Genomic DNA, 17,866 nt, shown 5'->3' with positions numbered 1-17,866 from the left:
TCCTTTAATTGGTAGCTGGAGTTTAATATATTCTGTGCAGTATTTTAGAACCGAGACATTTGAACATACAGTCATTAGGATTGCTTGTAGTGTGTGGAGTTTCTTGTTTGTAGTAAATGCCTTTCTTCTGACCTGCCATCTGCTTGTTCATTGCAGACAATCTATTCCATGGCATCATTTCCGTTCCCCCATCTCAACGAAATCCGCGAGAAGTACATGTTCAGCATCACCCCCTTCTCGCCCCTGGGGGCTCTGGAGAAGTCGTCGGCCATCGACACGAAAGCGCCCTCGTCGGGTTCGGCCAAGCTCAAGGAAGGCTCCCGAGGTTACTCCCAGCCAGCGGGAAGCCACAGTGATGAGGAGGTCGAGCTCTTTGATGAGGAGGACCTGACGAATATGACCTGCTTCACTGGGCTGTTTCCGCCAACCTCACCTTATCGCATCCAAGATGGCAGTAAGTAAATGGCCTCATTGACGGCCTTGCCGTGTAGACATGTGTCAGCAGCACAAACAAACATGCTTATGATATCCATGCTGAATATGTCTTAAAGACCTCATCGCATGGGTATATCATGGAGTGGAAAGGCTGGCCTGGCTCAAATATATTCAAGAATCCCTGTAACGAATTGTGTACAGGTTTAGCACTGATCTCTGTGTAAGTTCATACACAGCTGAAGAATCTTGACTGGAGTTGACCGTTACTGATGAGTGTGCACATCAATGCACATATTCGCTGACCAGTGCTATTTGTGGTTTTCGAATGCATGCTGGTGGGCAGCGAATGAATCGGGCCACCCATGAATCCCAACACTACTGGGTCTTTACCTTGTGACTGTTCTGTCATCTGGCTCATGCTATCATGTTATATTTCTTTGATTATGTGGAGACTGGAATTAGAAACCTGGTTTAAATTCATAAATGACAACCTTGTTTTTGGCGAAGCAAAACTTCATTCATCCATTTATTGTATTCATGTATTCATCGTGCAATCACAGTACTTTAGGCAAACCTTCAAGGTAGAGTTAACGGGTGCAGTTGGGCTGCCTTGATAATTATGGGAGTCCCCAAAAACCAGTAAAGATAGTTAGTAAGAATAATACTTGTGAATCATATATTCTTAGACCATATACAATTATATAATACATATCTTTGTGCACAGTTGTTCTGAATCATTGTGTGAAGTCAATTGCCTTCCTCAATTATTGTTTTGTTCAGGAAGGCTTTAAAAAAAAAGAAAAATTCCAGTTTGACTTCCATTCGCTTACTGTCACATGACCGTGAGCGAGTACCAGGTCATGGCTTCCTCCCTCTTTAATGTCATGTGACTTTCGTAGATTAAGCTTTACTGCATTCACATCAGATGATTAGTGGTTCCCTGACCTATGACTGCCCTTTGTCTCCTGCACAAAGAGTCTGCTCACTGGAGCGTGCCAACTTCTTTGAACCCAACCTTGTCAGTTTAATGGGAGTTTGTAAGTCCACAGACCACATTGGGAGAGGTTACGGATGAATGGTTCCCAGGGTTTGATTTGTAATCATTGTGGATTCGAGTAGAGTTGAATGAAGGTTTGCTGCTTCAGAACCTTGTGGGACAGAATACTAGTATTACTTTGAGGTACGTTGAAGATCAAGTTCCTTCTGTTGTATGAACCTGTGTGCTAACAATGCCAGTGTGTTTGGTAGTCTCTTGAAAATAATTTTTATTGTTTTCTGTAGAAACTCTGGTTCATGCCTACATAAATATATTGGAGTGAAGTCACAAACTAAGGCAGTAGAAATGTATTTCATGGATTATGCAAATTTTGATGGGTCGAGTGTACAAGGAATGTCACCTTCATGTTTGTTTTATTAATACACTGACAAAATTTACACCATCGATTAAATTTAGATTTCCAATGTGAACTAGGGCCTTTGTGCTGATGGTGTATTTTACACATGATTTTACGTGGCAGGATTACGTGCGACATGAACACAGAATAGTATGAGTTTCGCTTTGAGAAGGATACGAATCTTCAGTCTTACAAATTTATCTGAATGGATGTCTATTGAGTACTAGTTGTAAGCTGAACATGCCATCTGTATCCTTCCCTTCTTCCAGCTGAACGCCAAGAGTCTACGGGTATTGCCGCCGACGACATCGCCAAAATCAGCCCCGGTGCATACGGCACAAGTTCAGAGGACCTGAGCTCCCTATCTGCTGCCCTCATGGAGAGAATGACCATGGACGTCCAGTCACTGAAGAAGCAGTACCTGCGCATCCAGCGACGGCAGATGAGGGCGCACGTCATATATGGCCCGAGCAGTATGAGTGGCAAAAGAGGCAAGTCATTAATTCTTTTAAAGAAGCTGCAAGCTTGGACTGGCTGGTGCATCACGTATTTCAGAACAAATGCCAAGAAATTGTTGATGATATAGTGAATGTGAATCCCAGTATATTAAACATAACATGTAACACTTAACTGCAAGTCATATATGTTGTTAACACTGCAGAGAGATATACAAATGTATGTTGGACAGCCTCATGGTAAAGTTTTTTGTTTGTGTGTTTTTTACCTTTATTGAACATGTAATTTGTCACTATTTTGATGACCAAAAGTATGAGTGATTGTTGTCTATTTTTGCCTCCAGACATATATTCCATGATGATGTCTTTAGACAGTTTGGAAGTTAGAAAAGAACTGAGCACTCTTCTGTAGTTTTATTACTTGATTTTGCTGATATTTCTGGCGTGCACTTAAGCATCTATAGACAAAAATGTGTCAGTGTGAGTTTTTGTTTGTTTGTTTGTTTTTCACTCCCGTGCTATTTACATTTATCTCATATCAAATCAGTACTCATTGTTTCATCACTTCTGACATTTTCAGGAAGTTTCCATTAGAATTATGAAAAGCATTGAAAATATGAAAATGGATATGTAAACAAATGTAATACCCCCATACATTTGACACATGTGCCATTGATGATGTTGTTTAACCCCGTTGAGGACGAGTCCCAAGTATAATCGGACAGGTGTCTAGGGGAAATGCATGTTGTAGCAAAATCAAAGCGTCCTCAACAGGTTAAGAAGGGCATGCTTTTCTTAACCATCTGTCAAAGGATAGCAGCATGCAGATAAATCTTTAGCTACATGGAGACTGTAGCTCTTGTCGAAAATGCTATTTTACAAACTCAATTTAGACAGGTATATATGAGGACCTTATGTGTAAAGCATCAGTAGCAAATTTTAGTAGCATAAAATTGTCAGTACATCTTTTGCCACTGCGCTTCACTATGTATGCTCTGTTGCACAGCTTTGAATTAGAAACGGTAAATACATTCCAATGATATTTTTGTTCTCATTGTTGACCTGGACAGCTTTAAAATCTCTTTCGGACAAGAAGAACCCGGCGGTCGCCATTGAGAGTCCAGCTGCGGTCAACCACTTGCTTCTGGGCAAGACAAGCCTTGGAAGGAAGAATGCCAAATTTGCCTCCACCCCTCAGATAGCACCGCCACCCAAGAGGGTCGATGAGAAGGAAACACCCATCAAACGTGTTCACATCAACACCAAGCCCAACGTCAGGCAGCTTGCTCTCTCCCAGGACAAGGAAGTGGAGAACGTTGGGGTGAAAGAGGATGAGAAGCAGGACCAGTGTGAAAGGGTCATCAGTCCTGTGGATGGTGTCACTGGCCAACGTCCGGCCACAGAGGGAGAAGAAAGGTCGTCAGTTGACGATGAGAGGGAACAAGGGCACCAGAGTCCGTCTTCCACGAACAATGGCAACTCATGCTCCCAAGAGTCTGCGGAGCCTGTTGTAGGTACTCTGATCGACTTGGACGATGGTAATAGCAGGTTCGGATGTCACACCACTCACGGCAGTGAAACTTCTGAGTGCAATGGCTTGGGGGCGAAGCATTCTAGCAGTCTTGGTGACGTGTCTGTCTCCAGAGAGGATAGTACTTCCGGGTCAGCGCAAGACCTGAACGCAAACAAGGTACCTGGCGATTTACCCGACCATCCTGAAGGAGAGAAGGGCGTGTCAGCCCCCAGGTCCCCCAGGGCAGGAGGCATCACTGGCAGTAGATCCATCCCAGACTTTAACTGTGCCGTGGAGACATTCAAGCCGAGCATCCCGAGGTCCTCGTTGCGGAGGTACTCCGAGGCTTCAGAGCCCACCAGCCTGAACGACAAGAAGCCGTGGATGGAACCCAATGGCAGTGTTGGTAGCAAGGATAGTGTCAGTGCTGATCTCCCCCAGAGCTTTGCCTCCAGAAGACGGCAGAGTAGCAGCAGCTCCAGCTGTGAGGAGCCAGTGTCACCGCTGGACAGAGTCGTCTTCAATCCCTTCCCCAAGAGGGCGCTACACAGCTCCATGAACAGGACCCGCACGCGGATGAAGTTGGGTCTGTATCCAGGTCACAACAAAGACGCAAAACTTGACTCTTCGACAAAGGACGGTCGTGCCGAGCAGCTTTCACAGGATTTCAAAAGAACAATAAAACTCAGCAGTTGAGGTATTTGTCATGATTTCTGAACGACAAGATGTGTCAATTTATAATTATTCGCAAGCATCAAAAGTATACAAAGTTTGAGATATCTATATAGTTTATATTTAAACCACGTATCTTCCTGAGCTGTGACCAATATTGTGAGTTGTGTTTCTTATTTAATCAGATATTTAGAATGATAGCAAAAACGACAAATTTGTTTAGACACGTTCAATCACAGTGCATATGTCATGATGTAGGCCTAGTAATAAGGGTGTTAAAGACACTGAAGTGATACATATGACAATCTATATGATGTAAAGTGATCATGAAATCTCCCGTGTCTTCCTGAAGTGTTCACAGTCATAAAATATTGCAAGGATTGTATGCACACTTCACTATTGTCTGTGACACCCAATCAGGGGATGTCACTAATTTATGGAACAACACAGAACGTGAAAAATCAGGGCTTGTGATGCCTGGAATATTCTAAACTGGCTACTTTAATCCTTGAAGGAGATTTGTCTTTTCCATGGACATTGTTCATGTTAAAGGGAAGATAAACCCCAAGAGCAATGTGGATTGAGTGAAAGCAGCAACATTAGTAGAACACATCAGTGAAAGTTTGAAGAAAATCGGACAATCGATGCAAAAGTTATGAATTTTTAAAGTTTTGGTGTTGGAACCGCTGGATGACGAGACTACTAGAGGTTATGATGTATGAGTGGACAACAATACCAAGAAAATATAAAGAAAATATTACAAAAATCCATTTTTCGTGAAAATTACAAATTCCATCAACTTGACATTGACATATGTTAAGGGTAGCAATTATTCCCCCTGCTTTCTGAAAGCGGTTGGTCCATTGCTCTTTCATAATTCTAGAATAGCGAATTTTTGTTGAATTTCCTTTATATTTTCTTTGTATTGTTGTCCACTCATACGTCATATCCTCTAGTAGTCTCCTCATCCAGCGGTTCCAACACCAAAACTTTAAAAATTCATAACTTTTGCATCGATTGTCCGATTTTCCTCAAACTTTCACTGATGTGTTCTACTAATGTTGCTGCTTTCACTCAATCCACATTGCTCTTTGGGTTTACCTTCCCTTTAATGGATTTTCATTTTTGTGTGAGCCAGAGAGACTGAAGCAACTGCATTTGCATCTCCAGATACATTGCAAAATTTTCAATTTATTACTGACATTGCATTAAACAATGCTACTGTTATGGTTTCCGGTTTTAAGTGAGGAGCAAGCAATCCCGGGAGTGTAATGGTCAAACCTATTCTGAACTTGTGTGTTCTTCTTGAAATGCTTAAAAGTCTCTTCACATTATGCAACCCCGAATGAAAAATTGACATTCTCTAAACCTTTTTTTTTTCACTGATGAAAATAAGGGCCTATATCTCAGTGGTTGCATTTTTTTTTTCTTCTCGGTGTATACTTAATCCAAAAATGCTTGATATTCTGTGTCTCCAGAGACCACTTAAAAAAAAGAAGAAGAAGAGAGAAATGATCTCTGTAAACAGGTGGCCACTATACACAGATTGTCCACCAATTTTACGTACTACACATATTATGTATAGTGAACATCCACAGGACTCATACCTAGTGTACCTTGCACACATGTACATGAATGTATCATAATGTATGATATGACTAAATTTTCTGTCGAAGCAGCAAGTGAGTCCAAACACCTTCATTCATTCATATTTCTCTTCTGTTCTTCGTTATTTTAGTTTGCCCTAAGAGGGGCCAATATGTGAAATACAAGGATTGGAACACACAGAAAGTGACTCAATCCATGAATATTAAGAGCTGAACCGAGTGTTTTGGTGGCAGATTACATAATGTAGTGTAACATCGACTGCAGGAGACAAATTGTGTGGCAGACAGATGGCAACTATGCACAGGGTCTTTTGCCCATATTAATTTCTATGAGGGCATTTTTTTTTTAAATGGCTGCTGAAGGCAGTGTTTTGCTAGGGCAGGAATGACTGTGCTTGGTGTTCATTGTTGGGTAGCAATAAAATACCTTTATAGTAAGTGGCAATAGTGCAAGGGGCACAAACTGACATGACTGAGGAAATGAGGTGTCTCATCTTTTGTGTGGCTCATTCTCACACTAAACCTCTACCTGGTTCTGTGTTTGTGTAAAGAGCCATTAAGCCAGCAAGTATTCAAGAGAAGAACGCATTCTGATTGGCATTCCTGTAAATACCTATTCAACTGATTATTGTTTCAGTATCGTGTAAACATGTATGAAGGGGCCTGACTTTGTAATAATTCTTTGGAACAGCCCAATTCTCTCATTTTGAGCAAAGAGCAGCATCATAGTACGGAAACAAACAGACAAAAGATTATAAAACAGAACAAAACAAAACAGACATTTCTAGGTTGGTGCTGTAATGTAACTCTTCAGCATCATGGCACTGGAGACATGGGTTTCCATTTACTCAAAAATATTTTTCGTTACTCACGATGATTTCAGCAACCTCACCTTGAGATGCTGTGTAAGGAAACATGGTACATCCACAGACAATATCTTCAGATGCAGTGCTTTTAGATTTGGGATACAAGGTTATTGGTCTTGTGTCAAGTTGGGAAAGCTTGTCATTTCATATTTCAAGCAATAATGTGAAGTACCGATAGTTTTCAATAAATTTTGATCAAATATATACATATATATTTATATTTTTTTGTTTCTATTCGGTTGATTCTGGATAGATTTGGTAAAGGTCAAATGTCAAGGTCAGGCTGATACAGAGATAATGTTATGGTTGATTTTGTAGTGTTTTTACGCATAGAAAAGTACCATTGAGACATAGGACAGCATACAACGGTAGATAGTTGAAATGGTGATATTTCTCTTGTGTTGCAATCTCTTATGTGTCTAATCAACCAACTGCAACAGATTAGATTTTTTTCTCTTTTTTTTTTCACCCTATTGTCTCTCTACCATGGCTTAAGAAGTCACTACCTACTCAAACAATCTTCAAAGTGTAACTTAAATTCACTGCAAAATCTCAACAGGAAGTTTTGCTCAGTCACAATTTTATCTCTTTTTCCATAAGTGAAAAATGCATAGTGGAAGATAGAGATTTTTGCGTGCATTTTCGATGATGTTAGAGGCAGCAGTTTTCTATGGCAGTACCATGGCTGCAATAAATGCCTTGACCCAGAGAAAGATCCAGGCATCTGCAAGTACATTGAGGATGTGTGTTCCTCTAAAATAAAAATATCATATATCATATATCAATACTGTTTTTTTCTTGAATGTCAAATATAAAACCTTTCTAACCTTATGCCACAAATGCTAATACTATGTTGTCTGTAATAGGAATTTCTAGTGAAGTATTGTTGTTTTCATGACTAGCAGTTCCAAGACAGAAAGTGAACAGTACTTTGATATTTTAAATGACTTTGGTGGTAAATTTGTTGTTTTCACCAGCCTCTCGGAGGAAACTTTGTCCTGTTAGTGGCATGTCAGGGCATTGTTTTCATTTTCATGAAGTCGGGCATTTTCTGGCTTGTACTATTTTCATCTTGTGCAATAATTCACCATTCCATCTTTTTTGTGTAAGTAGAGAGCAAAGTTGAACCCACATCTGAATATTTACTCAAATGTTTTAAGCAAGAATCTAAGAGATATTTACCTGCTATGTGTCATTCCAGATATTTTTTACTTCACAGCATGAGTTTGACTTGTTTGTGGCCATAAAGTATATTACTGGTAACCCATGCCTTTGGATGTAAGATTTCGCTTGAAGAAAATGCTAAACGAGCCATGATATATGTTTAAAAAACCTTGCATATCAATATTAGCTTGCTTTAATGGGTGATTGAAGCCAGTGTGTATACTCGTAAGAATTCCTAAATCATTTCACTTTGTGCACAAACATGTATAGGAGAGCCTTTGCTTGTGCTTTTAATGGCGGACACTTGGCTGACTATGACTACTTGGTTATGTAAAATTGATTGGCAATGTAATTTCACTGTGTAATACTTGGCTGATTAATGTTTTACCAACACACTGGTTCTTAGGGGTCTGTATGTGGCAGAAATTCATACCTAGTGACCAATTTAAAAAGTAGATGGTTGAAAAAAGTGAAAGTTTCCAAGAAAGAGTCAAAGAGAGAGGAAAAGAAAATGGATGACCTGATGATAAATAGGGCACGCACATGCCAGATAATGTGTGTTGGGCTTACATGCAAGTCTAAGTTGTACTTTTCACCATTTGAAAGTGAAAAGAGATAAGATTAACATCAGAAATCTCATTTAATTAAAAAATAATAATTCAAGAAAAAAAAAAAAGGAGACATTATACCGTGTAAAACAACCCCTCAATCAAAACTGAATATGTGAAACCCAAAGCCAAATTTAATTCTACCGAGAGTCAAAGAGTTTAGGTCTCAGCTTTTAAGCTGGCCTGGGAAAACTGTAGAAATACAACAAGGGAGTCGAAAATAAATGCACACACACCTTCCAATGCTGATTGAAAAAGTTATTGCTTATTTTACCTAGGGTTGGACATTAGTATAATATTTGATTATTTCCACACTGGATGCTGCCTATTCAGGTGTGTGGGAAAAGTCCAGGAATGGTGTACGTAACAGTTGGCTAGAAACCATGTGTGTTATATTGTTCATTTGTGTCTTTGATTCACAATTCAAATGACCTGTAGAGCTCTGTATTCTTTTTCCCAATGCGGTTGAGCAGATTTCCACAATACATTTTCAAAAGTTCACTAAAGTACCCGTTGTGTATTTTCACTTGATATACCTGTTGGCCAGCCCAGCAGTCTTATTGTGATGCCAGACAGACCTTCAACTTTATCATTTGATATTTTGTAACTTATTTTCAAAATGTCCATGCACAAACATGATTCTTTCCCTTGTTGATGAATATAAATCTTGTATGAAATTATTATGTGAACAGTTAAAGGTCCTGTTTACCTTGAGAGCAGTGATTTAAAAAATGTTCTCGGTATCACTGGTAATGCATATGTGTAGGGCAGTTGTATCACAAAACATCCTACCATATAACATTTTTGCAATAAAACCTAAGATATAAGGAGATATCACTATTTTTCTCATTAAACCGTGACTGTAGACGATTTAGTCTGGAAACAATTTTATTATAACTATTGTTCACATTTTGTATATTTAACAATAATTAACATCGATTATACTGGTTCAGATTTTTACATTGGTTGTTTCTATCCCTAACTCACATTTTAGAACTATGTTGAAGCACTAATGCTGGGTTTTTGTTTCATCTGCAAATGGTAAACTATGCCTTTAAACCACACAGCTTCCCTATCACAACCTTAAATCTTGCCCAATGTGTCTCAAGTCCACAGACTTGTCCAAGGAATCGAAATATGTGCTCGCAATGAATGAAAGGAAACCACCATTCCGTTAGAGGAAGGATAGATGTGTGTAACATTCCAATTATTTAAGAAACATACAGTATGTGAATGACATAATGATTTTAGCATATTCAGAAGCTCTTATTAGCTAATAGATGTGAGACAGACTCAGACTTTACAGTGTGTTGGCCTGCAATTAAATAACATTGGGTGTATATATTTTCCAAGTGTATGGTACATGAACAAATATTAATTTTAATATTGTACGAGAAGGTAATGTTGTAATCGTAACTGTTCTTTTAACTACTGTGTGCCAGGCATGTTTTGAAAGAAAAGGAAACATTATAACCGGCGAAGAAGAAAGAAAAGAAAAATGAGCCGGAAAGTAGTGGCTTTTTTTTTATGTGTGTGCATAGAGTATCAAAATAAGTGACCAGTTCTTGTGATTATTTTGTCAATTGAAATGATAATAGTTTGTAGAAAAACATCCAAACTGTTTCACAGTGGCATACAACAAAAGCTATTGATTCCCCCCTTTTTTTTAAATCTCTCTAATATCAAAAGCATCTGCTGTGAAGTCCACCCTTTCTCAAAAGCAGACTGCACCTACCTCGTATTCCACAATGATCGACTAAAATACTAAACTGAACCAGAGCATATTATCACTCATTGTGCCAGTGACCACCTTGCGTGTTGATACAAGGCTTATTGGTCACTGCTATTGTGCCATCATATTATGGTGCGTGGGAAATTCATTGCAAACCACAGGGCTACGCTTAAAGGGATGGTACAGTATTGGTGGAGATGAGAATTGGGCTTTTAATTTCTTGCGAGATACCAAGAAAACACTTATGATATAGTACAGAGCATACCATTTTAAGAGGAATTCAAAGTTTATTTGATGAAAATCGGGTTTGGAATGACTGAAACATCCAAAAACAAAGTAAAACAAAGCGATCGTAATAAAGTGTGGATCCCACACTTTTCTTTTTTGCATATCTCAGCCATTTCAAAACCAATTTTCGTCAAATGAACATTGAATTCCTCATGAAATTACATGCTCTTTCATATTTTATAAGAGGTTTCTCATTATCTCACCAAAAAATGTTAGAAACCTGAAATTAGGTCTCAACCAAAACTATATGATCCCTTTAAGCCTTACTGTGATTTCTTTGCCCATTGGCATTGGCACAGATGTGTGGAAAGTAACGGTAATTGTTTGTGAATAGAGGTAAATTAATCCTTCTAATTGCTATTGTGTCACAGTGACCTTCCTGTTGGACATAGGCACATTGCTTCATGTACTCCAAAGAGAGCTTGCTATCTTTCCAACCAGGTCAAGTTTGGAAGGATTACTGTAAAACGAGGAATGTTCGCGTGCATTTTGATTTCGCGAATTTCGCGAGCGCCAAGATTCGCGAAATTAAAATGCACACGAAATTTCATATTTACACTTTCTGCATTGAATGCAAGTGGCAATTCGCGAAAATTTCTTGCCACGAAAAAGGTCATCGGCTCCAATTCGCGAAAATTTCGTGCCGCGAATATATCATGCTTTACAGTAGTGAATGCAGATGGGAAAACTTGGCAAGTTGAGTTAAGTGGCAGTGCATAAAGGCGTAAGTGACTGAAGGAGACAATGCGTATCTGGTGTACATTTTATCAGTGGAATGCTCTACTACTAGAACAAGTATGGTATTAGAAAGATACTAGTTCTGAGCTTGAAATATGTTTGCATCAAGCAACAGTAAAGATGCTACTGTACTTGCAAAGAATGTCAAATCCATTTCAATTAATCCTATGGTTATCACATTATACAATGTATGTATGATGTTGGTACCTTCACAACCTTATCAAGGTTTTCCAGTTCTTAATTCACCCTCTTGACCCCAGATATCACTGACTACAATTCAGTGGTAACGATAGTTCTCAACTTAACAGGTTATGCATGCAGCCTAGCCACAACTGCATCTACATGTATCTAGACATTAGTACTATCATGTAGTTCTATGGTACTACTGCTCATCAGCCGTAAAACACTAGAGAGCCATACGTCTATAAATTATGTGAGACATTCAATAAAGTATTTATGACCATTACTATGTCATAAGAACAAAAATTATTTGACAGTATTGAATGTGATATTCTGATATGATTTGCTGACATGGTTATTACAAAGAATGTATGGTTTATGTTCCTGAAGTTTGATAAGCAAGTGGCTCTAATGTGATTGTTTTACAGTGATACAGAAATATATTGCATCTTCTGAAATTCTTTTTAATGTACTTGTTTCATGTCCATGGTCCCACATGCTTGTCAGCCAAATTATGTTTATATTTAAGACAGATCAGAAAATTCCCATAAGAATTTGGGAAATTGAATTTAAGTCTTACATTTTCTTGTGTACTCATGTAAAGTCTGCTTCTTATTTTTTTTTTTTTTTTTTAGATTCATTTGTGACGTGGTGGGATCAAACTTTTACATTCAATGCTTTTAGATGTCATCATGTAAATTATGGTCTCATGTGGAAATAGCATTTGGCAGTCTTTGCTCAAGCAAAGCATGTAGAACATGAGGTGATGTCAGAACTGGTCTTATTTGTGCATGTAATTTAACATTTTCACTACCAAGACAAACTTGATAATGTTGAAAGGGAAAATACAATGTAGTATCCCTTCACAAGATATTTTTTTTTCACCTTTCAAAATCTGCTTTTATGTAGGATGCTGCTTTTATGTAGGATGCTGCATAATGTTTATGTCTTTTGAGTGATCAGAAAAGTCTGTGAATGGTATTTTTTTGGTAGAATAGTTCCTTTTTTAAAGAAAAACAATACAAAAATACACAACACATGAAACTAAAACAAGTATTGCGTATATATGTTAATGTTATGTACACTAAATAGTTCATCGAAATTTCGTGCTGCACTCCAAGTGATTGGTACCTATATCAGCTTTATGTTGATGTACTGGCCTTATTTGTGTATGTGAGCACAGCATGTTTTATAATTCATAATATTTGCAGCTAGAGAAGTGTTCTGACATTTCATTTGCCCAGCAGCAAAGTTGTTTGCCCACGGCAAGTAGGTAAAATGAGTTTGTATTGAACAGGTAACATTCATCCTTGTATGAGTTCTTCATTTTAGATTTAGGACCATGCCAAAGGTTGGATATTTTCTGTGTATCTTTTTGCAGTACTTGGAGAATGCTGCATATTAATGAACAGCATAATCTTCTTCTTGCTTTTTCAACTTGTTCAAGCTTTCTTTCTGTAAACAGTATTCTTTTTAATCAAATTTTGCATGGTGGATAGAATATGCTGGTTTATTTTCCTGTGTTTCCCCTAGGGTGTGGGAGACATAGTTGTTACAGGTTATCCATCTGTGCAGCATCATTAATGTTTGTTTGTCTGTTTCCACAGCAACCTGAGAGCAGCATTAGCTATCTGAATGAAGCTAGTAAAGGCTTGGTAAAATACAGTCCCATGCCACACCTCCAGTTTATGTGCTATATGTGTAGAAGAAGATTACATCGTGTATTTTGTTCAGCAGTTTTAGAAGTTATCAGAAATTATGGGGATGCCTTGCATGTGGGATGTAGGCAGTCGTAAAAAACTTTCAGTGAGTCATGTTGCTCTCAATACCTATTGGCTTGTCCTACATTATCAGATATAATGTATAAACTGGTGTCTCCATCTGATCTGTCATCAAGTCTATACTTGCAGGCATGAATATCATATATACCTAAAGTTGTCTGTTCTTTAATGTTACATATTGTTTGAGAATATTCTTCAAGCGTCAAATCAATTTGATCAAATATTGTCAGAGGATAGACAGGGGACAGAATAATAGATTATTATAAAGCAATGGTTGCCTGCTGCACTCAAGGTGACAAAAAAAATTTTTTTTTTAATTATTACCAGCTCTTGGGCTGTAATTACAGGGGCGTGGAGGAGCGCGCATTGAGGGCATATTTGTGCGTGTAATCATCATTTTGGCTTCTAACAACTCGTCTGATTGGATGGAATAACAATTAGATGGGAGGGACCTAAGATAATTACAGGGGACTTAATCATACCTTAATTACGTCCTCAGAATACCGATTTTGCCCATGATTAAGGGCCTATTAACTTCACGACTTAATCACGAAGTTAATTACAGACTTAATTACGACCTCAGAATACCACCCCTGGAACAAAAAAGAAAAAATCACAGATTTCAGACTGTCTGAAAGTCCAGATTAGTGTACTGAAGTGAAGAGAGACATTAATTTTGAATTCATATGATGAACTTTGAGTCTAGTTTTAGGTTCACTTTTCCCAAGCATGTTTATTGCTGTCATTTCTTTGTTTATTCTCAAGTTTGTTTGCTTGTTACTTTGTTGTTGTTGTGTTTGTTAGGGGGAGGGGGTATATATTTCAAAATGCCAAGTGTTGTAAGCAGTCATATGCATAGTAGTGTGAGATTGGAATGTAGATGGAGTCATTTTTTTTTTTTTTTTTTTTTGGGTGGGGGGGGGGGGGGGTGAGGGGGAAGAAATGGGAGTAATATATTCTTTGCTATTTCTATCTCAGTTGTCCATTGTCAGAGAATAAAGAATGTTTATACTTGCCTTGCAATGTGCACTTTCATCCAACGAATATCTGTATATAATGGCTTGACAGTAGAGCAGCGTATTCACATTCCTCTCCTCAAATGTGCAGTTTTGTGGAAAATTTTTGTGTTTTGTCTTTCTCCATAGTAACGTCATATATGACAAAGTAAGCCTCCGATAGTGAAACCAAGTATTCTCTGTTCTCTTCATCCTAGATGTATGTTAATTTTGCTGTGCAATATCTCTGTTTGTTTTTTTCCTTAGAGAGGGACTTTAGGTGGTATTGTTGTCTTTCTTTTCCTGTAATTTATGAAACTTTATCTCTGTCATTTTAGTACTATGTATTCTAGTTGAGTACTTCACTAAAAACTTTCATACAAGAGACAAAGCTATGTATCTGTGGTCACACATGAGTACTAGCTTTGGGGGTGTTGATGAATAAAATTATATCTTCTAATTATGAACCCTCTTTTCTTTTATGTGTGTGTGTGTGTGTGTGTTTTGTCTTTGTTTCTTTTTTGTTTCTTTTTGTATTACAGGGAGATGGGTTGTTAAATATGTTTATCTAAAAAATCCACCAAGGATATTCTAGAAAGCATATTGTAAAGTGGCCTAACATCAAACAGAGTGGATCAAGTGTCATTGTAATCGGACTTGGAAGTACAGCAGTTTGTGAATATTACATTTTTGTTTTCAATTTCTTTAAATCACAGCCACGTGTTAAACTTACTTGAAGGAATGATGTCATTACCTCACAGCCTTCTCATTGGTTTTAATCAAAATAAATATTCATAAATTAGAAGACTTTGAATGCTGGAACAGATAAATGTCATGATCAAATTGTGTAAAGTAAAGTTATCATCAAAGAAAGAAATACACAATCGATTCAATGATACTGCACTCATTACATGGCGAGAAATATTTTTCAAGATGTCATTCAAATCATCCCATATACTTGAATTATTTTCTTTGTTTTTTTTGCAGATTAAATCTCAAATATCTCAAAATTTTAACAATGTATATATATCTGTTTTTGCATTCTATGTAAATATTTATCATATAAGAATATATGAAGAGTTTGTTTGCTAAAACCGATAAGTCCATATTTGTCAAATGGAGATATTTGCGATTAAAGGTCAAGAAAAATAATGAGAATAATAAGAAAAATTTTCGCTTCTTTTGACCATAACTTCAAAGATAGACCTTTATATGTAGTGACCAATATATCATTTGAAAGGTATTATTTTGTACTTTATAACAGAGACCGTACTTCAAAATCTTCAAAAATGGACTTATCGGTTTTTGCAAACAAACTCTTCATATGTATATATGTATGTATTTATGTATGCATACATTATGCATTGTATTATGTATTATATGAAACATATTACATGTATATCTTAGTGGTCAAAAAGAGTCATATTTATTTATTGTCTGATTCATTCATCTATTGAACAATAATTCAGTTAGTACAATCTGTCCCTTTTATCATACAACTCCGCAATGTTTATTCAGGTTGCTACGTGAATGCTTGCACGATTGTTGGGCAAGCAACAAGTTTAGAAGCCAACTTGTTTTCACAATTTCCACCTTCAAACCCATGAAGTCAACCATACAGAAGCCTAGAAATGTTTGAATAATGATGCAATGCACTTAAATTTTATTTCAACTTTCCAACACTTAGGCCTTTGTGAAGAAGTCCTAATGCAGTTCAACATCAATAGGGTGTGCCTACTCGATCGATATATGAAGAGTTTGTTGACAAAAACCAATAAATCCATATTTGCCAAATGGAGATATTTGCGATTGAAGGTCAAGAAAAATAGAGGGATTAATAAGAAAAAATAGATTTGCTTCTTTTGACCATAACTTCAAAAATGTACGTAGTGACCAACAGTTTATATATCATTTAAAAGGTATTATTTTGTACTTTATGACAGAGACTGTACTTCAAAATCTTTAAAAATGGACTTATCGGTTTTGCGAACAAACTCTCCATATTATTTCCTAGAGTTACAGTACTAGCATGAGTCTGTCTCGTCCTTTTGAATACATTTTACTAGTAAACCAAAAAGTTGTAGCTTCTATTCTCTTTGCCCTATACCATCAGTCAAGGATGTCGCTGAGATAGATGTGTATACTGCCCTCTTCTTGGAGCGGTTCTTTTTTGGTGTCTATGGTGTGTGCATCACCCGGTGGTACATGTGTGCATCTGCGTGGGTTTGAGCAACGCGGAACTAAATCGAGGCCCGGTATATTTTCGGTAGCCGGGTGGGTGATGGTATGTACGGAAACTCCAGCCCATCGTTTTTTAGGTCATGCCCGCCTTTCAGTAAGTGTACTTTTACAGGGAAACAGTATACAATCCTCTCGCTCCAAGCGCCGAAGGAGGCAGGGTGGTGTGTTGGTATGCTCGGTGGTCAGCACAGGCGAAGTGAGGAACGCACCGCAAGAAGGGGTAGTAGGGTAACACCTGTGGCAGCGTAGATAGTTACAAGCACAACTGACTGAATCTTCACTGCGAAACGAATCGTAAGTATGATCTTACTATTTAACACATATTTTGCTAATTCACTTACTCTTGTAATATTTATTGCCATTTCTATCATGCTGCAAGTGTAGTTGTTACACTTCAATTTACGTTGTCGTTGGATAGCAAAGAGTAGATCGGATATTCTTATAAAACGTTAGGAGAGCTCGTTGCAGCAGAACGGGTATTACGAAGTTTGTTTGCGTGTTTTGTGCACCCAGCGAGCCATCAGCTCGGGCTTCAGTCGGGTGTGTGAGCGCGTGTGACGCCAGACTCGTCGGCAACTGCTGTGGAACAGCGAAGGCGGAAGTAAGAATATTGTAGTGGTGAAAAGATTTTCATGTGTGTTGTGTAGGATCGGCAATTTGATGCGACTGCCCCAGCCTCCTGGTGTTTAGTCTCATGAGTAAAACTGATTTATTTTATAATATTATGTGGCAAATTTGCATGGTTATGGCACAACATTTGCCTAGTTTTATACTTACCCGGTAAGTCTTCAGACTTCATGTGCCATGGTCATGTGGTGGAATCCACCTGAGTGCCACATAATTTATGTAATTTTTATAGATTTATATGAATTGGACATGCAGTGAGCAAATTTGTAGAGAAAATGCCACTCTTTGACTTTGCTTTGATGAGAAAGTGTATGAAAACTCTATAAATGTAACTGTTTTCTTTCAAATGCCCAGTAGGCCTATAGCTAGATCCTTTCTATTTATATCACTGTAAAGGCATGATTTTGCACACAAAACTGTGACAGAAACTTAAAATGTATGGATATGCAAACCCAGTAGGGGATACCGCTTGCTAGTCTATTATTACATAAAAAGCAAGCTACATGTGAGAGGAATGGAATCATGACAAACGCTTTCATTGTAGGTTTGTACTGTGGTATTTGGCGATTT

General features: G+C 37.8%; 2 protein-coding genes across 3 annotated transcripts in view; both read left to right on the top strand.

Moving 5' to 3' along the window:
* LOC139733967 (TBC1 domain family member 30-like) overlaps nt 1–5,012 on the top strand; it is a 33,203-nt gene extending 28,191 nt beyond the window's left edge. Inside the window, exons 9-11 of the mRNA XM_071644780.1 lie at nt 157–454; nt 2,099–2,320; nt 3,355–5,012. Coding sequence (XP_071500881.1) covers nt 157–454; nt 2,099–2,320; nt 3,355–4,493 — 1,659 coding nt within the window. The 3' untranslated portion in view covers nt 4,494–5,012. The remainder of the gene's footprint in view (nt 1–156; nt 455–2,098; nt 2,321–3,354) is intronic.
* Nucleotides 5,013–16,678: 11,666 nt separating this feature from the next.
* Nucleotides 16,679–17,866, top strand: part of LOC139734045 (protein kinase C delta type-like) — a 74,872-nt gene continuing 73,684 nt past the window's right edge. For both annotated transcript variants that reach the window (XM_071644856.1, XM_071644855.1), the window contains exon 1: nt 16,679–16,963. The gene's annotated coding sequence lies outside the window, so the exon portion shown is untranslated. The remainder of the gene's footprint in view (nt 16,964–17,866) is intronic.

Source organism: Diadema antillarum, unplaced genomic scaffold (assembly GCF_040938485.1).
Source record: "Diadema antillarum isolate AM-2024a unplaced genomic scaffold, OU_Dant_1.0 seq00000507_RagTag, whole genome shotgun sequence".
Classification (NCBI taxonomy): Eukaryota; Metazoa; Echinodermata; class Echinoidea; order Diadematoida; family Diadematidae; genus Diadema; species Diadema antillarum.
Note: the sequence above shows the minus strand (reverse complement) of the source record. Positions and strands in the feature narration are given on the sequence as shown.